The sequence below is a fragment of the Paramormyrops kingsleyae genome, chromosome 5 (genome assembly GCF_048594095.1).
Source record: "Paramormyrops kingsleyae isolate MSU_618 chromosome 5, PKINGS_0.4, whole genome shotgun sequence".
Classification (NCBI taxonomy): Eukaryota; Metazoa; Chordata; class Actinopteri; order Osteoglossiformes; family Mormyridae; genus Paramormyrops; species Paramormyrops kingsleyae.
The window spans coordinates 1,702,694-1,728,183 of NC_132801.1; the positions used below are offsets into that span (position 1 = coordinate 1,702,694).

Sequence of the window (25,490 nt, forward strand, 5' to 3'; positions counted from 1 at the left end):
CATTAAGACATCATTAAAATCGGTACGTCGTTAAAATCCACCCAAGTACAATGTCAACACAAGCACAACACAAGTAGCATACAGCGCTTTAGTAAAATGTTTTATTACATAAGAATATTTTTTAACTTTAACTGCGTTAAATAGATCAGGTAATAATGTTCTTATGTTGACATTGGCAGGATCTTTGTTAAAATGTAAAAGATGGAAATAACGTTCTGGGAGCGATCCCTGTTAGCTGGGTCAGCCTTGTCATTACTTAGACTCGCTGTGCAGTCGCCTCTATATAAACACACATGTCAAGCAGCAACTTCGGCGTTCCGCGCTCGCCCCTGTAAAACAGCAGCAGGTTTTCAGGTTCGCGCGAACGTCTGGGTGGAGAAATACTGCCGGGAACATCGCCGCGGCGCCACAATGAAGCAGAAAATTGAATTTAATTAGACCCGAGGGGTGGGGTTGAAAAGAAGGCAGCGTGTGAGCCTGAGAAGCGCTTGCCTGTTTGTGAAGGGCACATGAGTGCTAAAGTGCTTTAAAGGGCGTGAGAGCGACATGTCCGGGGAAGGAGCGCAGCCGCAGCGCTTCTCCAAAGTGCCGGGCATCTGCCAGTGAGGACGGTGCGCTCCGGCGGTGCCCCAGCCCCGACCTCCGCATCACCACACCTCCAGCACCACGAAACGGAGCTGCGCTTCCTCAAGCGTTCCGCCGTTTCTCTTCCGAATGCTGGGAGCCATGCATGAGAAGTACACCCTGACCTCCCCCGAGAGGCTGCCCCGGGACGCCGAGGGAAAGGAATCGGTGTTCGCTGGAGGAGCTCTCCCAAAGCGAAGGATGCTGGTGGGACTGGATGTCATCTGCCTGCTCGTAGGTAAATAACCCTCTGCAGCGATAATACTCTCCGTTTATTAACTAAAGTGCCGTGTATGTTTCAGATCACAAACATATCCGACTTTAAATACTCTAATAAAAATGTCTACTGGACAAATGGAGGATTTGAAAGTCAAAGGTTGGGATGTCTGATAAATTAGCCCATATTCCAGCTTGTTGTTTCACTTACACCCCAAAACCAGACATGAATAATTAACTTAGCTATTCACCAAACTTTTGTAATAGTTATCTAAATAAAGCAAATAACAGAGATACGGGTTATTCTCATAAAGAAATCAGGAAACAGCTTAACTGTTGACGTGTCTTTGAAAAACTCACTGTCTTCACGGAGTTATCCATAAAAAAATAGGTGATCCACGTGGAGCACGGAAATATCTGGCTGTTACTCAAAGAAAGCAGTGTCTTTAGAGCATATGTCCATACAGTTGTCTTGTAGTTGAAGGAGGTGAATCATTTTCCATGTGAACTGAGTAGCTTACAGATTACTCAGATCACCTCAGTCCACCTGCCAAGTCTGTATGACCCATGACAGCTGAGTACCACGTGGATATACAATTTCTGCAGGTGAAGAATTTGCATATAACCGATTTAACTTATTGGTGGGATGACATCATAGACGGTCTCTAGTCTCATTGTGTGGCTTTAATGAAGAGCAGTTCTGAGCAAAAGTTTGTAAAGAGGTCACATTATATGCTGAGCATATTATTATAACCGGTTTTAATTAAAACATGTGAAACCTTGCACTGGGAACAATACATTTGGACGGCAAAAAATGGCAGCTTCCTTTCTGAATGACAATATTGGTGATGTGAGTAATCTGTGGACGGCACGATGGTGCAGGGAGAAGCACCGTCGCCTCACACCTCAGGGTTTGAGTTTCCGCCATGGTTCCATGTGTGTGGAGTTTGCAGGTTCTCCCCATGTCGTCGTGGGGTTTCCACTGGGTTCTCCGATTTCCCCCACAGTCCAAAAACATGCTGAGGCTAATTGGAGATACCAAATTGCCCATAGGTGTGCATGTGTGAGTGAATGATGTGTTAGTGTGAGTGAATGGTGTGTGAGTGTGAGTGAATAGTGTGTGAGTGAATGAGGTGTGAGAATGGTGTGTGAGTGAATAGTGTGAGTGAATGGTGTGTGAGTGAATGAGGTGTGAGAATGGTGTGTGAGTGTGAGTGAATAGTGTGTGAGTGAATAGTGTGTGAGTGAATGGTGTGTAAGTGAATGGTGTGTGAGTGAATAGTGTGTGATTGAATAGTGTGTGAGTGAATGAGGTGTGAGAATGGTGTGTGAGTGAATAGTGTGAGTGAATGGTGTGTGAGTGAATGAGGTGTGAGAATGGTGTGTGAGTGTGAGTGAATAGTGTGTGAGTGAATAGTGTGTGAGTGAATGGTGTGTAAGTGAATGGTGTGTGAGTGAATAGTGTGTGATTGAATAGTGTGTGAGTGAATGAGGTGTGAGAATGGTGTGTGAGTGTGAGTGAATAGTGTGTGAGTGAATGGTCTGTAAGTGAATGGTGTGTGAGTGACTGCTGTGTGAGTGAATGGTGTGTGAGTGTGAGTGTGAGTGAATGGTGTGTGAGTGTGAGTGAATAGTGTGTGAGTGAATGGTGTGTGAGTGAATGGTGTGTGAGTGAATAGTGTGTGAGTGAATGGTGTGTGAGTGTGAGTGAATGGTGTGTGAGTGTGCCCTGCCATGGGTTGGTTCCCCATCCTGGATTATTCCATGCATCTGGACACCTGCAACCCTATATAAAATAAGTGGTTACAGAAAATGGATGGATCAATGGATTTCTGGATGGATATATGTTCTTAATTTAATTCACAAATGTCATATCTCAGGATCGTAACTAAGGTAGTAATTCCCCAAAGATTCAAGCCATAACTTATTTGTCATTTGTCTCTCGCCGTGGAGTTGCACAATTTGAATTCCACTTTAATGTTTGTTCACTTAAGCACTTTACATGGGGGAAGGGGTATTTCAAAGGGCTGTGCACAGTTCACACAGGCTGGCTGCATGTTGTGAATTAATGCACACCAGCTGCCTTGCAGTGTCCCAAGGAATTCATTCGGTTTCCAGGACGACCGTGGTTCTCAAGGAAAGGAGAGTCTGGGGGATTTGCGACGTCTATAAATACTCCCCTTATCCAGCTGTTTACAAATCGAACTGCACTTTGTCTTCCATGTTCTTTTCCCCCATTGAATCTCACTGTATTTGCGTATAAACAACAATCTGCCGATGAAGTAGCATGATGCAGTTCAATAAGCCTTTGAAAATAAGAGAGCAGACCTTTGTGTTTCTCTGAAAGTCCAGTGCCCGGCTGATTTAAAGCAAAAAGGGTTGGAGGGTGTTCTACATTTAAAATACTTAAACATGCTTTGGGGTGCAATTTAAGTTAAATTTTTAGGGAGAGAATTTCCACTGGTATGTATGTTACAGTGGACAGGTTTGACACAGTGCACTTTGACATGGGAGGAGTGCAGCCACTCCGCCAGCTGACATGGCCCTTTATTCCAGTGAATGCAGACCCAACGGGCCGTGCCCGGAGAGCCGGAGAGTGCATCTCACGCCACAGCGGCAGGGATGCGCTCTGGCCTGCTGCCAGCGTTTAAGGCTCCTGTCCTTCCAGGCTGATGGGGGCCGCCTTTTCCTAAGCAAGCAGTGAGTGATCAGACACATCACAGCTACAGAGGAATATGACTTTGAGTGTTAAAATGAGACCAAAGCTCAAGCAGCCATGTTACTCTACACTGGTTTACAGTTAAGTTTTGCTGTAATATGATGTGAAGCTTTATTTGCACAAGTACATCGGGATGTGTTTTTTTCACACATCCCATCATGCTCTCTCTTTTTAAGGCTTACACACATAAAGAGGTGAGAGAGAAGCTTTGGGTCAGCCATTTATCTTGTACCCCTGCAGCATTTTGGGGGTGTCAAGATGGAGCTATTCTGCCAAGGACGGGATTTGAACCAGCAACCTTCTGATCACAGGCACAATGGGCTGTTCTGCTGAGTCACACAGCGCCCACCTTACCTGGGGTGCAGCTTTATGTGCTTTTCTCCTCTCTGCTTTATGTCTAATCCTTCATTGTACCAGCTTGCATGAGGTTTAGGCCCCGGTGACGTGACTAGTTTATAGTTGCAGGCTCAGTGCTGGTGTTCTCCTGCCATTTGGTGCTGGTACTTCCCACCTTCTGTGGCATGGGGGCGAAGGCCACCTGTGTCGCAGCTGCCGAGCCTGAGGGGGGCGCTCACACTGATAGTCACAGCTGGGACATTATAGCAGGCAGTGAAGGAGTAACAGCACCGTAAAAGCCAATCGCAAGAAGCAGAGTTGTGTATGATGCAGGGAGGGAGTGGCCCCTGGCTGAGTGACAGTGTGAACGCCCAATCAAAACCATCAAAATAATACAGACCTCAGAATATATGTATTTGCAGTTAATACTATTTATCTTAGCTGTCCAAAAAGTGATTGGAATAAACAGGCACTTTGTTATGAAAATGATGTTACTGGTGGTGGGGGGAGAAACTGGCCAGGCTGCCCTTTCCATAGCACATTACTGATCTGTCAGGTAACTGCAGTTGCCAGGCTACCGGTGTTATCTTGCCTTCCTCCCATTGGCTGCTGCCATTCCGTACGGCACCATGTGACCTGCAGTGTCAGAGAAACAGAGTCGGGCTTCAAAGAGATGCAGAAAACAGCCAAACCCAGAGCAGGGATTTGATCAGTGGAATCGGCATGATATACCAGACAGTAATTCATGTGCCAAGCCAGCCTCCAGCAGTGTGTAGTCCCCGTGACGGTCAGCCCCACGATTCAAGCACAGGCACACTTACAAGTGGGGATGATGTAATGCTCTGGTGGAGCGGTGATGTCATAATGCAGCCTAATTAAAAATGCATGTGGGCTCAGCTCCCTGGCTGTAATTATTCCCTTTGCCAAGCTCGAGGGGCCTGGGGTGCGGGCCTGCTTGGTGGCTAGGCTGACATCAGTGCCTGGCATCTCTGGGAAAGATGGCCCCACCCAAGGTCCTCAAGGAAGACTTTCCAGAAGCTTCTTTCAGCTTGCATCTGTCCGCTCTGTGCGTGGGAGCCCTGAATGGGGACTCTCTTAAGGCACCATGTCATTCTTTTGTTGTTGTGGGCTGTGGGATGTCGACGCCTTTCGAGGGACCGCGATGATGTCACATGATCTGGGCCCTTCCATTAAAGGAAGAAGCAGCTTGCCAATAGCCATATGCAGCCCATTGCTGTTTTTTAGCCCGACACCCATCCCCTCAAGGGTCAACCTGAGAAAACCATGACCGTAACCTCAAATTAGTGAGTCTGAGGTCGTGACCATGACCAAAACCCGAGGCGAGAGCTTGGAGCATGTTGGCAGGCCAGGCTGGCGGCTCCCGCTGTCTCCCGCTGTCTCTCGCTGTCTCCTGCTGTCTCTCGCTGTCTCCCGCTGTCTCTCGCTGTCTCCCGCTGTCTCCCCCTGTCTCTCGCTGTCTCCTGCTGCCTCTCGCTGTCTCTCGCTGTCTCCCGCTGCCTCTCACTGCCTCCCGCTGTCTCGCGCTGTCTCTCGCTGTCTCCCGCTGTCTCCCGCTGCCTCTCGCTGCCTCCCGCTGTCTCCCGCTGTCTCTCGCTGCCTCACGCTGTTTCTTGCTGTCTCCCGCTGTCTCCCGCTGTCTCTCGCTGTCTCCCGCTGTCTCTCGCTATGTCCCGCTGTCTCCCGCTGTCTCTCGCTGTCTCCCGCTGTCTCTCACTGTCTCCTGCTGTCTCTCACTGTCTCTCGCTGCCTCACGCTGTTTCTTGCAGTCTTCAGCTGTCTCCCGCTGTCTCCCGCTGTCTCCCACTGTCTCAGAGGCCTAGTCCCAACTCCCAGAGCCAGAGTTGTAAACACATGCATGAGGGGAGCAGAGCTCGGTGCCTAATCGCCACCTTAGTCCTGGATAACAGCAGCCAGCACCTAAGGCTGTGAGCAGAGGGACCATTGACAGTCGCTGAGAAAGTGCCATGTGCTTCTGACGATTGGGAGCCCCCGCCCTCTGTGTACATATGCGTTTCTCCATGAGCCTCCAGCTTCTGTGTTTGTACGCGGGGGTATCAAGGCTGGAGAAGTGCTAAGTGCTCAGAAATGCCCAGCATAAGCGATGGTGTGAAAGAAAACGTTAATGATCTCTGTACCATTCACGGTTACCTCTAATTACCCAACACATCCACTTACAAATAGGGTGGTGCTTCCCGGAATGGGAGGCCCCAGCAGAGAGGATACGATCTTTTAGGATGCCATTTTGTTTGAGCGGAAACCTCCAAAACACCTTTTTTAGGAGTCATTTCCTTTGTGGGAATGTTACTGTGTTTCTCATCAAGATATTAATATTTCTGTTCATCAATTTTTCTTTTTATCCTAGTCAAGGAAACAGAGACACCAGTATTTGTACATGCAATTAATTAATAGCATTTTCAGACAAAGAAAGTCACTAAATGGTGACACAGAGGCAACTTGCTAATAAGGTCATGTGTTTGTTGCTCTGTTTGTCTGGCTTTGTCACTATTCCACATGTGCTGCTGCGTAAAGCTCTCATCAGACTGACAGGGCATAGGGGTCCTGCAAAGGATTCCGGGAGTCGTCTGATTGTCAAGGCTGTCAAGCTGCATTTTAGTAGATTTTTTTACAAGGTGTAAAAAAACATGGCGAAAATGACAATGGAGCCATTAGGGGCATTAGAATCTCTTAAACATAAAGGACTACAGTCGCATATGCACAGAGTGAAAGTGGGCCAGTCAACAAACTGGAAAGAATAATGAGAATTTTGAGAGTCACTGTACAGACATTTCTCTCCAGAGTCATGAGTCACGGTGACACATTTAATTTATAGGGGATTGTAGATGCTCTGTAAAATACACGCTGTATGATCAATGTGGCTTTTAATTTAAGGTTTAGGATGGGAACAGCTGGTGACAAAAATAGGAAATTATCCGTAGACCAGACTGCCCCATTTGACAACACTTTATGTTTGACCTTCGAAGAACGCAGCCTATAAAGGCTACACCTTCATAGACCACGTACTTCGAAGGAAGCAGCCCCTGAATTTGAATATAGCCATTGATTTACCTGGAGGCTGTTTGTCTTGCCCTCACAAGGCAGAGAGCCGCCTCCATGCAGAGAGAGGCCTCCATGCAGAGAGCCGCCTCCAGGCAGAGAGCCGCCTCCAAGCAGAGAGCCGCCTCCAGGCAGAGAGCCGCCTCCAGGCAGAGAGAGGCCTCCAGGCAGAGAGAGGCCTCCATGCAGAGAGCCGCCTCCATGCAGAGAGCCGCCTCCATGCAGAGAGCCGCCTCCAGGCAGAGAGCGGCCTCCATGCAGAGAGCCGCCTCCAAGCAGAGAGCCGCCTCCAGGCAGAGAGCCGCCTCCAGGCAGAGAGCGGCCTCCAGGCAGAGAGAGGCCTCCAGGCAGAGAGAGGCCTCCATGCAGAGAGCCGCCTCCATGCAGAGAGCCGCCTCCAGGCAGAGAGCGGCCTCCATGCAGAGAGCCGCCTCCATGCAGAGAGCCGCCTCCAGGCAGAGAGAGGCCTCCAGGCAGAGAGCGGCCTCCATGCAGAGAGCCGCCTCCATGCAGAGAGCCGCCTCCAGGCAGAGAGCCGCCTCCAGGCAGAGAGAGGCCTCCAGGCAGAGAGCCGCCTCCATGCAGAGAGCCGCCTCCATGCAGAGAGCCGCCTCCAGGCAGAGAGAGGCCTCCAGGCAGAGAGCCGCCTCCAGGCAGAGAGCCGCCTCCAGGCAGAGAGCGGCCTCCATGCAGAGAGCCGCCTCCATGCAGAGAGCCGCCTCCAGGCAGAGAGCCGCCTCCATGCAGAGAGCCGCCTCCATGCAGAGAGAGGCCTCCATGCAGAGAGCCGCCTCCATGCAGAGAGCCGCCTCCAGGCAGAGAGCGGCCTCCATGCAGAGAGCCGCCTCCATGCAGAGAGCCGCCTCCAGGCAGAGAGAGGCCTCCAGGCAGAGAGCGGCCTCCATGCAGAGAGCCGCCTCCAGGCAGAGAGCCGCCTCCATGCAGAGAGCCGCCTCCAGGCAGAGAGCCGCCTCCAGGCAGAGAGAGGCCTCCAGGCAGAGAGCCGCCTCCATGCAGAGAGAGGCCTCCAGGCAGAGAGCCGCCTCCAGGCAGAGAGAGGCCTCCAGGCAGAGAGAGGCCTCCAGGCAGAGAGCCGCCTCCAGGCAGAGAGCCGCCTCCATGCAGAGAACCGCCTCCAGGCAGAGAACCGCCTCCAGGCAGAGAACCGCCTCCAGGCAGAGAGCGGCTGTGTGCTGCTGTTGGGTGATGGCATGGCATTTTGGAAGGTGACAAAGGAAAACTGACGCGCATGACCCAGATTCAGACTGGGTGTTAATGGGAAAGTGTTTGGGGCTATGAGGTGACTCTCAAGTTTGATTTATGAAGTCGATGTTGTGGGGCTTGTCCACAGCAAAGCACTATGGGTGGTTAGTGATGAACTGGAAAGCCATAGCGTAGACTTTGGACAGAGCAATTAGGTGCCATAATGGTGTGAGGACGTGGCCTGGGGGCTGTGGAATGTAGGAAAGGTCCTGGCCGAACCTTTGGGATGTGGACTAAGAACAGCAGAGATCTCAGGGCCTCAGGTCCTGGTCAGGGCTTTGGGATGTGGCCTAGATCACGAGTAGGGATTACAGAGTTTATCTTATGGAACAGAACAGTAGAGATCTCAGGGCTTCAGGTCCTGGTCAGGGCTTTGGGATGTGGTCTAGATCTTGAATATGGATTACAGAGTTTATCTTATGGAGCAGAACAGCAGAGATCTCAGGGCTTCAGGTCCTGGTCAGGGCTTTGGGATGTGGTCTAGATCTTGAATATGGATTACAGAGTTTAGCTTTTGTAACAGAACAGCAGAGATCTCAGGGCCTTAGGTCCTGGTCAGGGCTTTGGGATGTGGTCTAGATCTTGAATATGGATTACAGAGTTTAGCTTTTGTAACAGAACAGCAGAGATCTCAGGGCCTCAGGTCGTGGTCAGGGCTTTGGGATGTGGTCTAGATCTTGAATATGGATTACAGAGTTTAGCTTTTGTAACAGAACAGCAGAGATCTCAGGGCCTCAGGTCCTGGTCAGGGATTTGGGATGTGGCCTAGATCACGAGTAGGGATTACGGAGTTTATCTTATGGAACAGAACAGCAGAGATCTCAGGGCCTCAGGTCGTGGTCAGGGCTTTGGGATGTGGCCTAGATCACGAGTAGGGATTACAGAGTTTATCTTATGAAACAGAACAGCAGAGATCTCAGGCCTTCAGGTCGTGGTCAGGGCTTTGGGATGTGGTCTAGATCTTGAATATGGATTACAGAGTTTAGCTTTTGTAACAGAACAGCAGAGATCTCAGGGCCTCAGGTCCTGGTCAGGGCTTTGGGATGTGGCCTAGATCACGAGTAGGGATTACAGAGTTTATCTTATGGAACAGAACAGTAGAGATCTCAGGGCTTCAGGTCCTGGTCAGGGCTTTGGGATGTGGTCTAGATCTTGAATATGGATTACAGAGTTTATCTTATGGAGCAGAACAGCAGAGATCTCAGGGCTTCAGGTCCTGGTCAGGGCTTTGGGATGTGGTCTAGATTTTGAATATGGATTACAGAGTTTATCTTATGGAACAGAACAGCAGAGATCTCAGGGCCTCAGGTCCTGGTCAGGGCTTTGGGATGTGGCCTAGATCACGAGTAGGGATTACAGAGTTTATCTTATGGAGCAGAACAGCAGAGATCTCAGGGCTTCAGGTCCTGGTCAGGGCTTTGGGATGTGGTCTAGATCTTGAATATGGATTACAGAGTTTAGCTTTTGTAACAGAACAGCAGAGATCTCAGGGCCTCAGGTCGTGGTCAGGGCTTTGGGATGTGGTCTAGATCTTGAATATGGATTACAGAGTTTAGCTTTTGTAACAGAACAGCAGAGATCTCAGGGCCTCAGGTCCTGGTCAGGGCTTTGGGATGTGGCCTAGATCACGAGTAGGGATTACAGAGTTTATCTTATGGAACAGAACAGCAGAGATCTCAGGGCCTCAGGTCGTGGTCAGGGCTTTGGGATGTGGCCTAGATCACGAGTAGGGATTACAGAGTTTATCTTATGGAACAGAACAGCAGAGATCTCAGGGCTTCAGGTCCTGGTCAGGGCTTTGGGATGTGGTCTAGATCTTGAATATGGATTACAGAGTTTAGCTTTTGTAACAGAACAGCAGAGATCTCAGGGCCTCAGGTCCTGGTCAGGGCTTTGGGATGTGGCCTAGATCACGAGTAGGGATTACAGAGTTTATCTTATGGAACAGAACAGCAGAGATTGTAGGGCTTCAGGTGTTGGGCTGGGCAGTATGATAAAATATTTCATCACAATGATTTTTTTTTATCAGCCAATGTCGATAAATATCACTATATAATTCATAAATCATAATTTTCAAAAATAATTCATTATTTCTTTACTTTGAGGTGCCATTTATCCTTAAAATTCTTTTAGGATTCCGCTTAAACAGAACATGAAAAAGATGACAAACTGAATGAACTGCAAACTGGAACCTAATTTTAATAAATAAATTATACAATAATAACTCTTTTATCGTAGAGCGTAGCGCTAGTGCCACGCCAACAGCGCGGTTAATTGCTGGGGTTTTTCTCTAACCGCCTCACTGCTCGTTACAGGTCTGGGTTCGACGTTGCTCATAGGGTGACAGAGATTAGACTGTACAGCACCAGTGTGTCATTGGATTCATTAAGTTGCCAAAGCAGCGTCACACCTTCACATCTTTTTACCTGGTTTATCCACAGTATCTCCTCTTTAAAAAGATGTTGTGGCTGCTGACACCACAGAAGTCTCCTCTGAGGGAGCTCTTTTCTCTCCCATGACTCAGCTATTACCATATCAGTAGAACAGTATCAGAACCTTGCTGTGCATTTGTTGTGTGGGTTGTGACTAGCAGCAGGGCAGGTTAATTTAGTTGCACAAACGCTGACTCACCTTCTTCCTAGCGTTTCTGAATTCTCTGGGCAGTATTCCTGTGCGGATTTTACAGTGGACCTTCGTTTTGGATTTCACTGGATCACCTTATTGGACAGGATGCTTTGCACTTACCTGCTCTCCTAGTGAGCTGCTCTGTTATTCTTACTGTATTTTACAGTGGACCTTTGCTTTGGATTCCGCTGGATCACCTTATTGGACAGGCTGCTTTGCACTTACCTGTTCTCTCAGTGAGCTGCCCTGTTATTCTGACTGTATTTTACAGTGGACTTTCGTTTTGGATTTCACTGGATCACCTTATTGGACAGGCTGCTTTGCACTTACCTGCTCTCCCAGTGAGCTGCCCTGTTATTCTTACTGTATTTCACAGTGGACCTTCGCTTTGGATTTCACTGGATCACCTTATTGGACAGGCTGCTTTGCACTTACCTGCTCTCCCAGTGAGCTGCCCTGTTACTCTGACTGCTTTGTCCTTCGTCTGCCTGCCCACCCTATTATATTCTCTTATTTATTCAATGAATCCCCCGTGTTTTTTTTTTAATGACTGCGTCTGTACTTGTGCTCAGTTGTCAGTTCTGACAATTCAATTCAATTCAATTCAATTAAAAACACTTTATTTGTCCAGGAGGGGCAATTAAAGGCACACAGGGTAGTTGGACAAAGGACACAATGACCTAAAGTGCAACATTATTTAGTATTTACACTCTCAATGAAGGAGTAGTAAAAGGTTCTGAGTTCCTCTGTGACTAGTAGTCACAGAGGAAGTGACATCATTAAACTGGGTCTTAAATAATATGGATCTTTCATCTAGCATTCACTATATATCCTAAACTGTTGTGCCATTGAGTGAGGCCTGAATTTACTTGAATTAGTGTAACGATGAACGTGCTTTATTATTCGGTCTTTCAGGATATAGCTGCTGTGGTACCCAAGCCTGCACAGCTGCAGCCAGCAGGAGCCGTGGTGTGATCTCCATCCTCCACCCATCCAAGAAGCCCTGTCCACTCGGTTCCTTGTTTCCCTCGACCAGCCATTCTGCCCCCTCGAGGGGCCAGTGCAGGACCCTGGCATCGAGCCTCTTTGTTGTGCCCTCACAAAGCTGGCAAAGGGCCACATTGATTGGCTTTCAGAGCACCATTGCCGGGTGGTGCGGCAGGTGAAAGAAGCTGCCCGTCGCTGGCCAGCAGTCAGACATGCCGCTCTGAGGCGTCGGGCAAACAGCCGTGTGCGCGCCGTCGCCCAGCCATGCTCTCTCTTCCCCTTTCTGTGAGACAGAGATTCTCCCAGAGTTGATTTGCACAGGTGGACCATCATTAATCACCCTTCAGTGGTCCTCTTTTTTCATGATGCGTTAAAGCCCTTCCCTTGGCCGATTAAATTTAAAGTTAACTCTCTTTTAATAATATCTTTGCGGTCCTGGCAGCCAGAAAGACAGCATTCAGGCATCAATGAGTTTTGTATTATATTTCATACATTTTTGCATACAAAATGGCTTGATGATGTGCCGTTTTAATTATTTAATTTATTTATTTTTAATATAGACAATATTATATGCCTTAAAATTGCAGGATGAATAGAACGGGCAGTGCCAGAAAATGTAACATGATGTACAAATACTGTGCGTACGCATATTTGTGAGGTACAAATCCAACAGGTGATTCAGATGTGATGTAGTGACATAGTGCTTTTCCATGGACAAAGAATTGGTTCTGTTCTGGTTCAGGGACCAGTTTAGCTTGGAACCAGGTGCCAACCAGGAACCAGCCCATGTTTCCACCAGTTTTTTCTCAGCAGCCAGCACCTTATATAACGTCATCAGTGATGTGTGTAGTAGGCGGTGTTTACATTTCCCTGGAGGTGTAAAGTAACAAAGGACTGTATCTTTTCTGAATTTATAATATTTTATTTTAATTAATAATATTTCATTTGAGAATTTTAAGTTGTTGCATCTTTTACTGTCACTTCAGTGACACCAGCAAGTTTTTACTCTCATACATTCAGCATGAGACCATCATTACACACCCAGTAATAATAATAATAAACTATTTCTAAAAAGCTTACAACACACTTGAGTGTATGGTTGCAGAATCTGGAGTAAAATGTGAATCATATTTTATTTCCACTGAAAATCAACATTGTTATTTTCTCTCAACAATATACTTCTCACTTCATTACTTGTATAATAATAATCATTTGTACTGTTACTATTTAGCATTATGTATTGTCTTTATGATGATAGAACAAACAGAATGTAGAAATGCACGGGTTTTTGGTTAACATACCAATATCGCTGGTCAAGAATTAAAATTAAATTAACAATATTCAAAATTAGCAGCTCAAAAATTAACAACACAACCACTGAAACAATGAGATGATTACATTGGATGATCAGTCATTTTCTGTAGTAGACAACAATGGATTTTGTCATGTTACTCACTACTTATAAGACATCTCAAAGTTCCAGCCCATGAAATGTTTATACTTCATTATTAAATTTGGTACCAATCTTTTGTTCTCACCGAATAAAACATTTGGTATATACTGTATAACATTTTGGTGTTGTATCTGTACTTTTACTTTAAGTATGAAAGCTGAGTACATTTTTCACCACTCTTTCCATGTTTGTGTCACGCCTATAGGTAGAATAAGACCATTAGTTCTCTTTTTTAAATTATTTCTTGGTTTTGAACGCAAACCAGTCTTTTGGTTCTGAATCTTTTTTTATTTTGGTGGAAACTTGCTGAACTGTTCAACAATAGGTTCATAAACTGGAACGCAACAGGTTCTCTGTCGGCAGAAGAGCACTAACAGATACTTGCACAAAGCCCCTCCCTCCAGTTCACAAAGCCCCTCCCACCACTTCACAAAGCCCCTCCCACCCGCACAGTGTCAAAAAGAGGCCAAATAATGAAATGCAAAAAAAACAGAGCAAAGGGTATGGAAGTAAATCTGTGTCATTACAATTTGAATTTTATATACCACTGAAATTCTAACATTGAATATTTATGCATTGGAAATATACATCGGAAATTCGATGGACCGAATTCACATGGAAAAATACGAGGTTGAGGTGATGACACAGATTTACTTCCATAAAAGGGAAATAAAGTTTGCAACGTGAACAGGGGTACTGTAATGAAAACTGAGTGCCAAAAAAGTGAAACACTGGCTGGCTAGCTGCTGGTGGAAGCTGGTGAGACAGATGCCCTCAGTCGCCAACCCTTCTTCTTGCGCGGCTTAGAGAGGGTTCAGAGGGCCCTCCTGGCCAGGGAACACCTATTCCAGTGACCCCCACAGCCAGGCCCTCCTCTCCGGAGACAGAGTCTGGAGGCTGGGGGCTGGGGACTGGAGGCTGGGGGCTGGGGGCTGGGGACTGCTGGCAGAGCCAGATTGCCAGCAGGCTCTGGTGGCATGGGTCCCCCTTGGCCTTCGCCCATCTTCCACGACCTTGGGGGGGGGGGTATTGTTAGCTGCCAGGCTCATTCTCCTGCAGGGCAGCTTTCATACCAATGTTTAAAACATTACTGTCCCATTGGCATACATGCCTACCTAACATAAATTTTAAGGGTTTGTGGAGGGAGAACGCTACCTGCCTAGTTTATGTGTCACTGACAAGGTTAATTGTATAAGGGTATTGAGAGTGGCAATCCAACTTAATAATAATATGTACATACTTTATTGATACTTGTGGGGGAATTCTCTTTATGCCTCCCCCAACTTGGCTGTGAAGAGCAGCCACCTGTTGCAGCACCCAGGGAGCTGGGGGTTAAGGGCCTTGCTCAAGGACCTGCAGATGCACTGAAGCTGGGCTTCAACTGGCAACCTTCTGATCACAGGCACAGAGGCTTAACTCACAGAGCCACATGCTGCCCCTATTATGTGTTTCAGGTTCCCTTTAAAGGGTTTAGCTGCTTCTGTGGTCTCAGGAACTGGAGGATGCTGCCACTGGGGTCTCCAGAGTGTGCCAAGTGCAAAGCAGAACATTGCTGGGGTCCAGCTCTCTGATGATGTGCCAAGGATCTGGCAGTGTGCCAGGACTCTGGCACTGTGCAGAGATTTTAGCAGGGCGGCGGGGCTCTGGCAGTGTGCAGGGCTTCCAGGTCTTTGGCAATGCACAGAGGATCCAGCAGTGTGCCAGGGCTCTGGCAGTGCACTGGGACTCTGGCAGTGCACTGGGACTCCAGCAGTGCACCGGGGCTCCGGCAGCGCGCCGGATCTCTGGCAATATGCTGGGTCTTTGGCAGTGCACCGGGTCTCGCTGGGCTGTACCTCCTGACCCCACAAATTCTTCACCAGCTTCTCACTGCTGGCTTCCCTCTTCTTCTCCAGAGAAAGTCCTGCGCTCAGCCACTCTCCGTTTGTTCATTCCCACATCCCCCCTCTTTCTAGCTCCCTCCTTCCTTCTCCCTTTATTCCCTTGCTCCTTCTTTTACATACTCATTTTCCCCTCTTCTTCTTTGCTTTCATTGCATTTTCTCTCTCCTTTCCTCTCCCTCCCTCTCCTTCTCCTTCACTCTCTTTTGTTTTCCCTCTTTTTCCCACCCTTTTTACATTCAAATGTTAAGACTGCCTAGAAAAAATCAGAACAAGGCAAATCAGTCTCCATCTGCCATAAGCCTGATTCTGTTTTTGCGCCTTTTTAATTTGGTTGTTGTTTGCTCACAGTGAGCTCATTTTGGCCTGTGGTTCTGAAAGTGTAAATTGGTACCAGAGCTGCTTATGGGTCTGTGTGTTCTCTGGAAAAGTTCACCGCTTCACCCACTTCTTCTCCGTCCCTCTCGGCATGGTTCACGGTCGGTTTCCAGAGGAGTTCTGGGTAATCCCCTATCGCCCTCCCTCTCACACTCACTTGGCTCAGTTCACAGTCAGTTGCCAGATTGTTCTGTGAGGATTCCCAGCCTCTTCCTGCCTTGTCGCTAAACCATGTGCAAGCAGTTTGTTGCAAAGCGCCGCACCTTGGCTACGTTTACAGGCTGTTCATGATATTGTGTTCCATCTCAGTCATGTTATCCCAGTGCATGTTATCTCAGGAGCGCATTTTGAAGCTGTGACCCATGCATGTCAGGAGGATAAGTCATGCAAAGCAGATATTACCAGGGACACCAAGCAGGAATGTTGGAAATAACCCCTGTTGCCTCCAGCCTTGCTACTTGGATAAGACTCATGTGGCTGGTATTTACGTCTATGTGAAAGGAGACTTCAGCTCATGATAAGTGAAGGTACTTCTGTATGTGCAGGATGAGAAACAGAGCTCTCCACTTGAGCGTGATGGCAGCATATAAACAAAGACAAGAAGATTTCCTCAGGGTGACTCTCATACCAGGTGATGCTGCTGATGGAGGTCAATCACTTCCAGGTGATTATTTATCATGATGGTGTCTTTGTGACCTGACAGAGGGACAGGAGGACCTGACAGAAAGCATGACACCAGCCCTTGGGTTTCCCTGCCTGTGATGCTCTAAATCGGAATGTGACAGATGGCTGAAGGTGGAACATATGATCATTGACAGCTTGAAAGAAGCCCTGTTTCTCACTGGGGGGCTGGCAGTCACATGACAGGGCCCAGCCTGACTGCTGGCAGTCACATGACAGGGCCCAGCCCCACTGCTGGCTGTCACATGACAGGGTCCAGCCCCACTGCTGGCTGTCACATGACAGGGCCCAGCCCCACTGCTGGCTGTCACATGACAGGGCCGAGCCTGACTGCTGGCAGTCACATGACAGGGCCGAGCCCCACAGCTGCCTTCACCTTTTGAGTTTCCCTCTTCCTAATTCCTCTCTCCTCCCTCCGTATTTCTCACTTCCTCTGTTTATTCCTCTGTGTCTATCGTTCCTTTCATTTGGTTCCCCAATCCTCCTTATAATAAATAACTGTCAGCATTTGATATTTGCCTTTCTGCAGACCAGATGTTGGCACAGCGTGATAAAAACCTGGTATTGTGACCTTGTGGGAACCATTTTTTCAGTTCTTCAGTTCCCACAATGGGAAACTAAGATTTATAAATGTTTGTAACTGCAATCACAAAACTAAATATGCCGAAAGTCTTGTATCTTGTTTGGTTAGTTATGGTTAGGGCTGGGTAGGGGTTATGGCTGTCATTGTTGAGATTAGGGTTATGCCCACAGAAATGAATGGAAATGTGTGTGTGTGTGTGTGTGTTTGTATAAAAAGCAGAGCGAGAGAGAGGGACACACAGAGTGCTTGTGTTTGTTTAGAATATCAGCGACTCCCATGTGAGTTGTGTAGTAGGCGGGGCAGGGGGGGGCAGTGCGGGGTGGGGGGGGGGGTTGGGGGGGGCACCAGGCTCAGATCCAGCCCCATCCCTCACTGACTTTGGGCGGCTGGGATCTGACTTAGACTTTAAAGCTCCAGAACTGCCTGCTTCCCCACTCCCACAGCTTTTCTCTCCCTCCCAGTGAACAGGGGCCATGATGGGAATGCTGGGAAACACTGTCGTGACAGTGTGAGCGGCTCCAAAATAGTCTCACCATGTCTGTGTCTTTCCTAAAGGTCTGAGGCACATCTGGCGGGGGGAGCTCGCACTCTTTCTGCTCCTTCCATGTATTTTTCTCGCATTCAGTGCTCATCTGCCCGCCCCCCCCCCCCCCCCCCCCCATCAGACATGCATACCTCCATCCCCGATTCGCTCTGGGATGTGACATGACTTGCAGCTCCTCCTCAGGAATCTGAAGGAGCAGGCCGTGCCATGGGTGGGGAGTCCCTTTGTCACCATCTCCCGCTGCTGTTAACCTGCTCCCACCCACTGCAGTGAGAGTCACATGACCACAGGGGACCTCTCCCACCCACTGCAGTGAGAGTCACATGACCACAGGGGACCTCATGTGTGATCGCCTTACCCTGAACTTCTTGGTTCTCAGCAGTTTCAGAGGAATTATGCAAAATTATTCTGCTTCTGCCTTTATATTTACACTTATAAAGCTGATTATAGGCCTACCGTAAAATGGCAAAGACTCGATCAGTAACACAGAGGCAAATCTCTGAATATAACAGAAAATAGTTTTATCATTTAAGCTACTTTGAGGACAAAGAGAAAACAATGTCACAATAAGCCCATACCCATATAGGGTCAAGCTATAGGCCACTAAACAGGGATTGTCCTTTCTCATTATACTACATGTATATTATTGTACTGTAACAACAATAACAATAATAATAATAATAATAATAATAATGACAGTAAAGAGCCTGTCTGTCTGTCTGTAGCATCCATCCCCTTCTTCGCCTGCGAGCTGAAGGCCGTTACCCCGTACCAGAGAGGGTTATTCTGTGGGGATTCCAGCATCACCTATCCGTACCTGGACAGTGAGGCTATTCCAGACGGGCTTCTCATCGCTGGGGGCATCATCATCACGGGGCTGACAGTAAGGGGGCACGGGTGTCTGGACCTTCACTGTGGCGTGCTGTATGCTGATGATGTGGATGTTAGTGCTGATCATGATGGTGAAGATGGTGAAGATGGTGATGATACTGATATTGATGAGGATGTTGGTGTTGGTGATGATGATGATGATTATGATGTTGGTCAAGCTGGTATTGATGAAGCGGATGAAGATGATGATGATGATGATTAGCTGAATGTTGTAGATGGCCATCAGGATGCTGATGAGTCACTGTTCCCCTCCCCTCCTAGATCGCACTGGGTGAGTGCTGCCGCGTCCGATTCTGCGGCGTGAAGTCTCGTGCTTTTGTCAGGAACCTCTACGTGTCTACGCTGTACAAGGAGCTGGGAAGCTTCCTGTTTGGCTGCTGCGTCGGCCAATCGATGACCAACGTGGCCAAGCTGTGCGTGGGGCGCCTGAGGCCACACTTCCTGTCGGTGTGCAACATCACATATACCTCCCTGAACTGTACCGTCGGGACGTACATCCCCCACATCACCTGCAAGCAGCCAGACCATGCGATGGTGGAGGAGGCCAGGTCAGTTGCTCTATATGTGTCGTATTTCTAGAAGATTGTGCGACCATGTGGCTGAGCAGAGCTGCTGTGAAACCACTTGCCCTACTTTTCAGGAAGTCCTTCTTCTCAGGCCACGCCTCCTTCGCCATGTACACCATGCTTTACCTGGCGGTGAGTCACCTATCGCTACCTACAGCAGCACCTGTGCAGCTTGGCAGATCAGGCTGCAGGATCCTCATGTGACCGACTTACACATCTCCAAAAGCTCAGGGCTGGCAGGAAGGGACCTCAGTGCTTATACACACTCAAAGGAAGCTTGTCAAAGCCACAGAACAGAGAGTGAGGCTGGTCTGTCCAGCCAGCGTACTCTAATAGCAAAGAATGTGTGATGGAATGTAAGGAGGATGGAATAATAAAAAGAGGACAGGGAATTTGGGACAGACAGAGTTGTCTTTGTTTGAGTCTGTTCAGGCGGGGCGCCGACCCCCCCTGCTTCCCTGCTGGTGCATTGTCTTTGAGACGGGGGTGCAATTCTGGGGGCCAGGCAGGAGCAAGAGGGAATTAGACTCACCTGAGGGTGAAACAAGTGCAGATGCGTCCCGACTGAAGACAGGTCTCTACGGGCACAACCTGTCAAATAAAAATGGAGGGAGGAACAGTGACACACTTCAAATAAAACCACCAGACTCAACTCTGTCATTCCCGAAATGACTCCAGCATCGTAAAAAGCAATCCCAGGCTGTTGGGTGAGCAGGCAGCGGTGTGACGGGCAGCGTATCCCGTATCAGCAAGTCCCAGCCTGCTCCCAACAAGCAGTCAAGCAGTGCTGAGCCACGTAATCGGCGTCACTGAGTCGCTTCCACAGTCTTCCTGCTACTGCACTCATTGTTATTGTAATCTCATTGTTTACAATAACAATGAGTGACTGTAAGTAATAATCTCATTGTTTATTACTTACAGTCACTCATTGTTGCTGCCCTCAGGCTCAGGCAGCTTTCACAGCATGATGAATTGAACAGAATTTAGCTGAACCCGAGTGAGATGGAAGGGGGGAGGGGGACTGTGACCCGTAGCCAAAGAAACACCGAAGCGTCCGCTCCTCAGCCGCACGACCCGCGCCCCCTACTCACCCGGCCCGCCTTTTCCGTCTGCTCACGGCCGCACGGCCGCACGGCCCGCGCCCCCTACTCACCCGGCCCGCCTTCCCCGTCCGCTCATGGCCGCATGGCCCGCGCCCCTTACTCACCCGGCCCGCCTTCCCCGTCCGCTCCTCAGCCGCACGGCCCGCGCCCCCTACTCACCCGGCCCGCCTTTTCCGTCCGCTCACGGCCACACGGCCCGCGCCCCCTACTCACCCGGCCCGCCTTCCCCGTCCGCTCACGGCCGCACGGCCCGCGCCCCCTACTCACCCGGCCCGCCTTCCCCGTCCGCTCCTCAGCCGCACGGCCCGCGCCCCCTACTCACCCGCCGCAAGGGGCCGAAGCGGCGCAAGGGGCCGAAGCGGCGCAGGGGGCCGAAGCGGCACAAGGGGCCAAATCGGCACAAAGGGCCCGAAGCGGCACAAAGGGCCCGAAGCGGCGCGAGGGGCCGAAGCGGCGCAAGGGGCCGAAGCGGCGCAGGGGGCCGAAGCGGCACAAGGGGCCCGAATCGGCACAAAGGGCCCGAAGCGGCACAAAGGGCCCGAAGCGGCGCGAGGGGCCGAAGCGGCGCGAAGGGTCGAAGTGGCAGAATGCCACGGCCGTGTTTACTGCACGCAGCCAGCTTGTTCCCAGTAGCACTTGGCTCACACAGGATCATTCCTGAGCAGATCCTATAGAGCTTAAAGGGCGAGGCAGCGGCACACAAGCACGAACACTCACACACCATAAATTTTACATGTTCTTATCCTGCTTAGGTTCACAGTGAGACTTGGATCCTATTGCAGGGAGAGCACCTTGCATGTTTTGGCACAAACAAAGCATAGTTTTGAATTTTTAATTATCACAGTTGTAGTCTTTCTGTACGTAGGGATTTTATTGAGGACTACAGCCAGAATCCTGGATGGTTTGTTATTTTTCTCCTGTGACAGTTTGCAGGACTTGCTCACTCTGGTTACCGTTAACCTGTCTGCCAGCTGACCTGCATGCCGGCAGGACTGGCTCACTCTGGTCACCGTTAACCTTTCTGCCAGCTGACCTGCATGCCGGCAGGACTGGCTCACTCTGGTCACCGTTAACCTGTCTGCCAGCTGACCTGCATGCTGTTCTCCCCTCCCACCCAGTTCTACCTGCAGGCTCGGTTGTCAGGGTCCGGGGCCCGCCTGCTTAGACCCTTGTTGCAGCTCCTGCTGGTGCTGCTGGCCCTGTACACTGGCCTGAGCCGCATTTCGGACTATCGGCACCACCCCGGCGATGTGCTTACCGGCTTCCTGCAGGGGGCGCTCACGGCCTGCTGGGTGGTATGTGTCACATGCAGTCATGCTTCTTTAACCTCATGGCTGAGGTGTTCTCACACTGATCACGCTTTACATATAAAGCGTGAACTGACTGGTTATTTCTACCTGACTATTTCCATGTACATTTCCAGCAGTTATATCACTTACTTTATGTTATCGCTTCCGTCCAGCCACTTTGTTGCCCTCCTGTGTCCCACAGGCCTTCTACATCTCCTCCATGTTTAAGAGCTCGCAGCCGGGCCTGTCGCCCACCAGTGTGTCCCTGGACGTCTCCCCAAGCAGCCAACAGACGGTGTGCTAGCATGGAGAGAGGAGGGGGGGCGGGGGCGGGGGCATGGGGGTCCAGGGGCAGAGGCCCCTGACTGAGACTGCTACTCAGCACATGTAGAGCCGTTGGGTGGTGGTGGCTTGGGGGGGCGGCTATGCCTTGGCTGCAAAGCCTCACTGCATCTGACTCTCCTGTGCACAGTTATAAGCAAATGTATATTCAGCATCTTAAAGGCGTTATTTTTATGTTTTGAACATAAAAGCATTTAAAAGTATTTTTGAGAAGACGGTCTAGCTGCTGCTGCTAATCATGAGTGTAAATGTTCAACTAAAGCTGAGCTGCCTTTTCTTTGGTTTTGTGTGTGTGTGTGTGTGCATCCATGTGTGGGTGTGTACGTATGTGTGTTTGTGCATATGTGTGTGTGTGCATAGATGTATGTGTATGTGTAAGCGTGCTTATGTGTATGTGTGTGTGCATATGTATCTGTGTGTATGCATGTGCATATGTGTATGTGTATGCATGTGTGTACGTGTGCGTATGTGTGTGCATATGTGCCTGTGTATGTGTGTGTGCATGTGCATATGTGTATGTGTGTGCATATGGTCCTGTGTATGTGTGTGTTTGTGGGTGTGCCTGTGTGATCATATAATTATCACATGTTTGGGCATGTATGTGTGCCTGTGTGCTGCACCATGCTGGTATCCCACAGAGGGTTTTTCTCAGCACCCCCCCCCCCCCCCCACCCCCAGCCACAATGGAAAGGAGACAGCAGACAGATGTCAGAAGTAGCAGTGCGGGTGCCATGGAAATCCGTCCAGAGGGGCAGCTGTGCATGATGTAGGAGGATCCTGCAGTGGGGGGCATTATGAGGACTAAGTGACGGCTGCGTTACTCTTTTGTGTTTTTGTCTGGACACTTCCACAGACTGTGGGGAGAAAACACATTTTGTAATTCTGTTGTGTTTTGATGGATTAGTGAGGAACAGCACTCATTTTTAATTTGCTTTAATTAGATCTAATTTCCTCGTGTCATGCTTTAATGAAATGTTCATGGGGACCTTGTGCTAACCATTGCTGGTGACGCCGTCACTGAGCATCACCTCCTGCATAAGCCTGGCTGCAGTCTCCTCCCCCTGACCTTTGACCTGAACTTTCAGCTCAAAGTGGGATGCTGTGGGCTGCCCTGACATTTCCTGTTTCATTTACCATTTATCCATGTGTGTGTCCCACATCAATGTTCCGGTTCTCCCAATTCAGGTGGAATGAATGTAAACAGACGAGGCCCGGGGTGCCAGGCGTGCGTGATGTTAAGGCCACGCGGATTATGTTTGTATGTTTGTCAGGTGCCACGCATTTGGCCGTTGAGATGCGGACTAGACTGAGCCAGCTAGCGATAGAAGATAGCTGTATTTATCATAGTATTATCTGATTGTTCATTTGTTTCCTTGTATAAATGCCAGAAATTTGGAAATAACCACTGTTCTCAATCATATCTGTAACAAAATAAAGTATTATAATCTTTTTACTTCTGAGAGTCAGGTGGCACTTTTTAGTTCTGTTGTTTTCCTGTTGTATGTTTATCTTCTGGGACTGTCATGACCCGACAGCAAAATGGTCTGAGAGCAGAGGTGACACAGATGATGTTTTCAGTAGAGATGGGAGTTTTTAGACGGTCCGCTGGTCAGCACTATAAGGTCAGGCATTGGCTGTACCTTAGGAGCCCTGCCAGTCCGTCACCCCCTCTGTCGCCTTTGATGCATTAATGGAACACCATTGGCTGCCCAGTGACACAATCTCACCAGGGGTGACGACCTGAACGGACTCCATGGAACAAGCAAACAACACCACTGAAGGAATGCAGGCACGGCCTGCAAAGAAAAATAGATGTTTTGCCGGATTCCCTGGCAAACTGAAACACTCACGTGCCATTACATAGTCACCGATGTGTAAGTCCCCAGATCACTTCCCAGGAGAAGCTGTTGTACCCCTGAGCCAAGAGTTTAACCAGAATTGCCCTGGTACAGATACACAGCTGCATTACTGTTTCACATTTTTAACCACTCCGAATAAAACACTGATAAATGTATTTGTGCTGGTTCCCAGTCCTACTGGACTGCAGATCTTGGATGAGAGAAAGGTCTTCGCCAGAGAGAGCACCTGGCTGTTGTGGTTTTCTGTTGTTTTTCCAGGCAAATCCTTTTGTTTTTGTTATTGGTAGGAAGGATCCTGGGGACATATCATAGGAAGGATGAAAGAGAGCTAAAGGTCTGTGAGAAATGCAGCCTGAAGACAGATCACAGTGGCTACAAACGTCAGTGACGCGGTTCTGCCGGCACATCGATAAGGACCCTGAAGAAGGAACACAAAGCAGGGTGGTCAAACATGCACATCACTGGTGAAAAACAATCACTTATGATGCTGCACTTAGCTGTTACGCACTCAGGAATCACCAGGAATCAGCAGTTCTGGCTAAATGAGCAGATGGGTAAAACCGAGACAGTCAACAGCATCAGCCAAGACAGCAGCATTTCCTGCTGGTAGGGCTGCCACTTCTGTCTGACGAACAACCTGGGCACTGTCGTACTGATGACTGGCAGACCACTTTACGATGTGTGTAGCATCAAAACAGACTGCCAAGTAATGCCTTCGGATGCTAACGCTAGCAGATACTAATGCTTGCAGATGCTCATGCTTGTAGTACAATTAGCAGCAGCTGTCAGCTGAGGTGTGTCGTGGTGCCTTGGGTAAGAAATACCAGGAAAGGGTTTGCAAGAGGGCCTTGTGGGGGAGCCTGCAGGAGCAGCTGCGGGGCTGACACCCAGGCTCGAGTCGGGACTCGCAGGCCTGCTCTGCTGACTCGCAGGCCTGCTCTGCTGACTCGCAGGCCTGCTCTGCTGACTCGCAGGCCTGCTCTGCTTGACTGTAATGCCATCAGGGTCATTTCTGCCTTTTTGTTTCACAGGCATGTGTGTAGGAGTGTATGCTCCTGCAAATCCAGGAGTATGTCTGAGTGAGTCAGGGTTGCCATCCTGGTTTTCTCAGGATTGTTCTCCTTTTGAGGGACTGTCCTGGAAAATTTATATTCTTTCCTGGGACACAAAGTATCCCCTTTTTTGGAAAAAAAAATGTATTCTAATGTAGAATTTCATGGTTTCAAATAAAACCTCACTTAATTCCCTTCTGTTGCTATTCTGCTATTCTCCTGGTCATGTTTATACATCCAGTGTTGTTTCAGTAAATGGATAAAAATTGGTAAAACACAGTGACGATCGGCCATGTCAATATTTTTATTTGATTGGTACTAGAAATACAAAAGCTTACCTTATTGCCTAGCAACCCCCGGGCTGTCAGTCTGCCACATACATCCACATCCCCCATCCCATAATGACATTTGGTGCTTAGTAGAGGTCATGTTACCTTAAAAAAACACACGTTTTATGTAGTGTGGCAGTTTTTTAATTGAGGAGAGAGGAATGAGGAGGATGACAAAACAATATCGGAAGAGCCACCAGCATCAAATAAAAAAGCCAGCAAGAATTCCAGTTAAATAAGAAGGGAAAACGGCGCTGGGAAGTCATGCAAAAACAAAGAAGTACCAAAGTTTTGTATTAAGCCAATAAGCCAATGCAAACATCTACCCACTTCAACTTTTAGTCAAAACTTCAACTTAGATTAAACTTAAAATTATTATGCCTGGACTTTAAAATATTCATGGAGGAACAACAGGGACTTCTGCAGGCAGCAAAAAGGGATACAAAAAAATCTGTATTTAACCTAGAAAGGGACAACAACAAAGTGTATATCGTGGGTGTGTATGCGTCGGGACAAATATACACTGTTAGACATTTTAAATTAAGAGTTTTACAGCAACTTACCGTAATTTAAATTCACAATACCATAACTGTGACGCCCGGCTCGTCTGATCCTCGTGTGTGCCACGCCCCCCTCGTTACCTCGTGTTACTTCCTGATTGTCATCACCTGTTGCCTGTTGTTTTCTGCCTATCC

At 48.8% G+C, this 25,490-nt stretch overlaps 1 protein-coding gene across 1 annotated transcript; it reads left to right on the forward strand.

Annotated features, from left to right (window-relative positions):
- The first annotated feature begins 270 nt into the window (after window positions 1–270).
- On the forward strand, window positions 271–23,008 carry LOC111859931 (phospholipid phosphatase 3-like). The gene is made up of 7 exons (XM_072711829.1): window positions 271–862; window positions 18,090–18,247; window positions 18,517–18,803; window positions 18,896–18,953; window positions 21,043–21,219; window positions 21,416–21,508; window positions 22,234–23,008. Exons 1-7 carry the CDS (start codon window positions 715–717, stop codon window positions 22,318–22,320), a joined length of 1,008 nt encoding a protein of 335 aa, XP_072567930.1. The 5' UTR covers window positions 271–714; the 3' UTR covers window positions 22,321–23,008.
- The last annotated feature ends 2,482 nt before the right edge of the window (window positions 23,009–25,490 follow it).

What these genes read in the sequence shown, in the direction of transcription:
- LOC111859931 (XM_072711829.1), top strand. Translation starts at nt 715, where the DNA reads ATGCTGGGAGCCATGCATGAGAAGTACACCCTGACCTCCCCCGAGAGG. An exon ending in TGTCATCTGCCTGCTCGTAG is followed by an intron (nt 863 to 18,089) that starts GTAAATAACCCT and finishes GTCTGTCTGTAG; the next exon opens with CATCCATCCCCTTCTTCGCC. An exon ending in ACACCATGCTTTACCTGGCG is followed by an intron (nt 18,954 to 21,042) that starts GTGAGTCACCTA and finishes CCTCCCACCCAG; the next exon opens with TTCTACCTGCAGGCTCGGTT.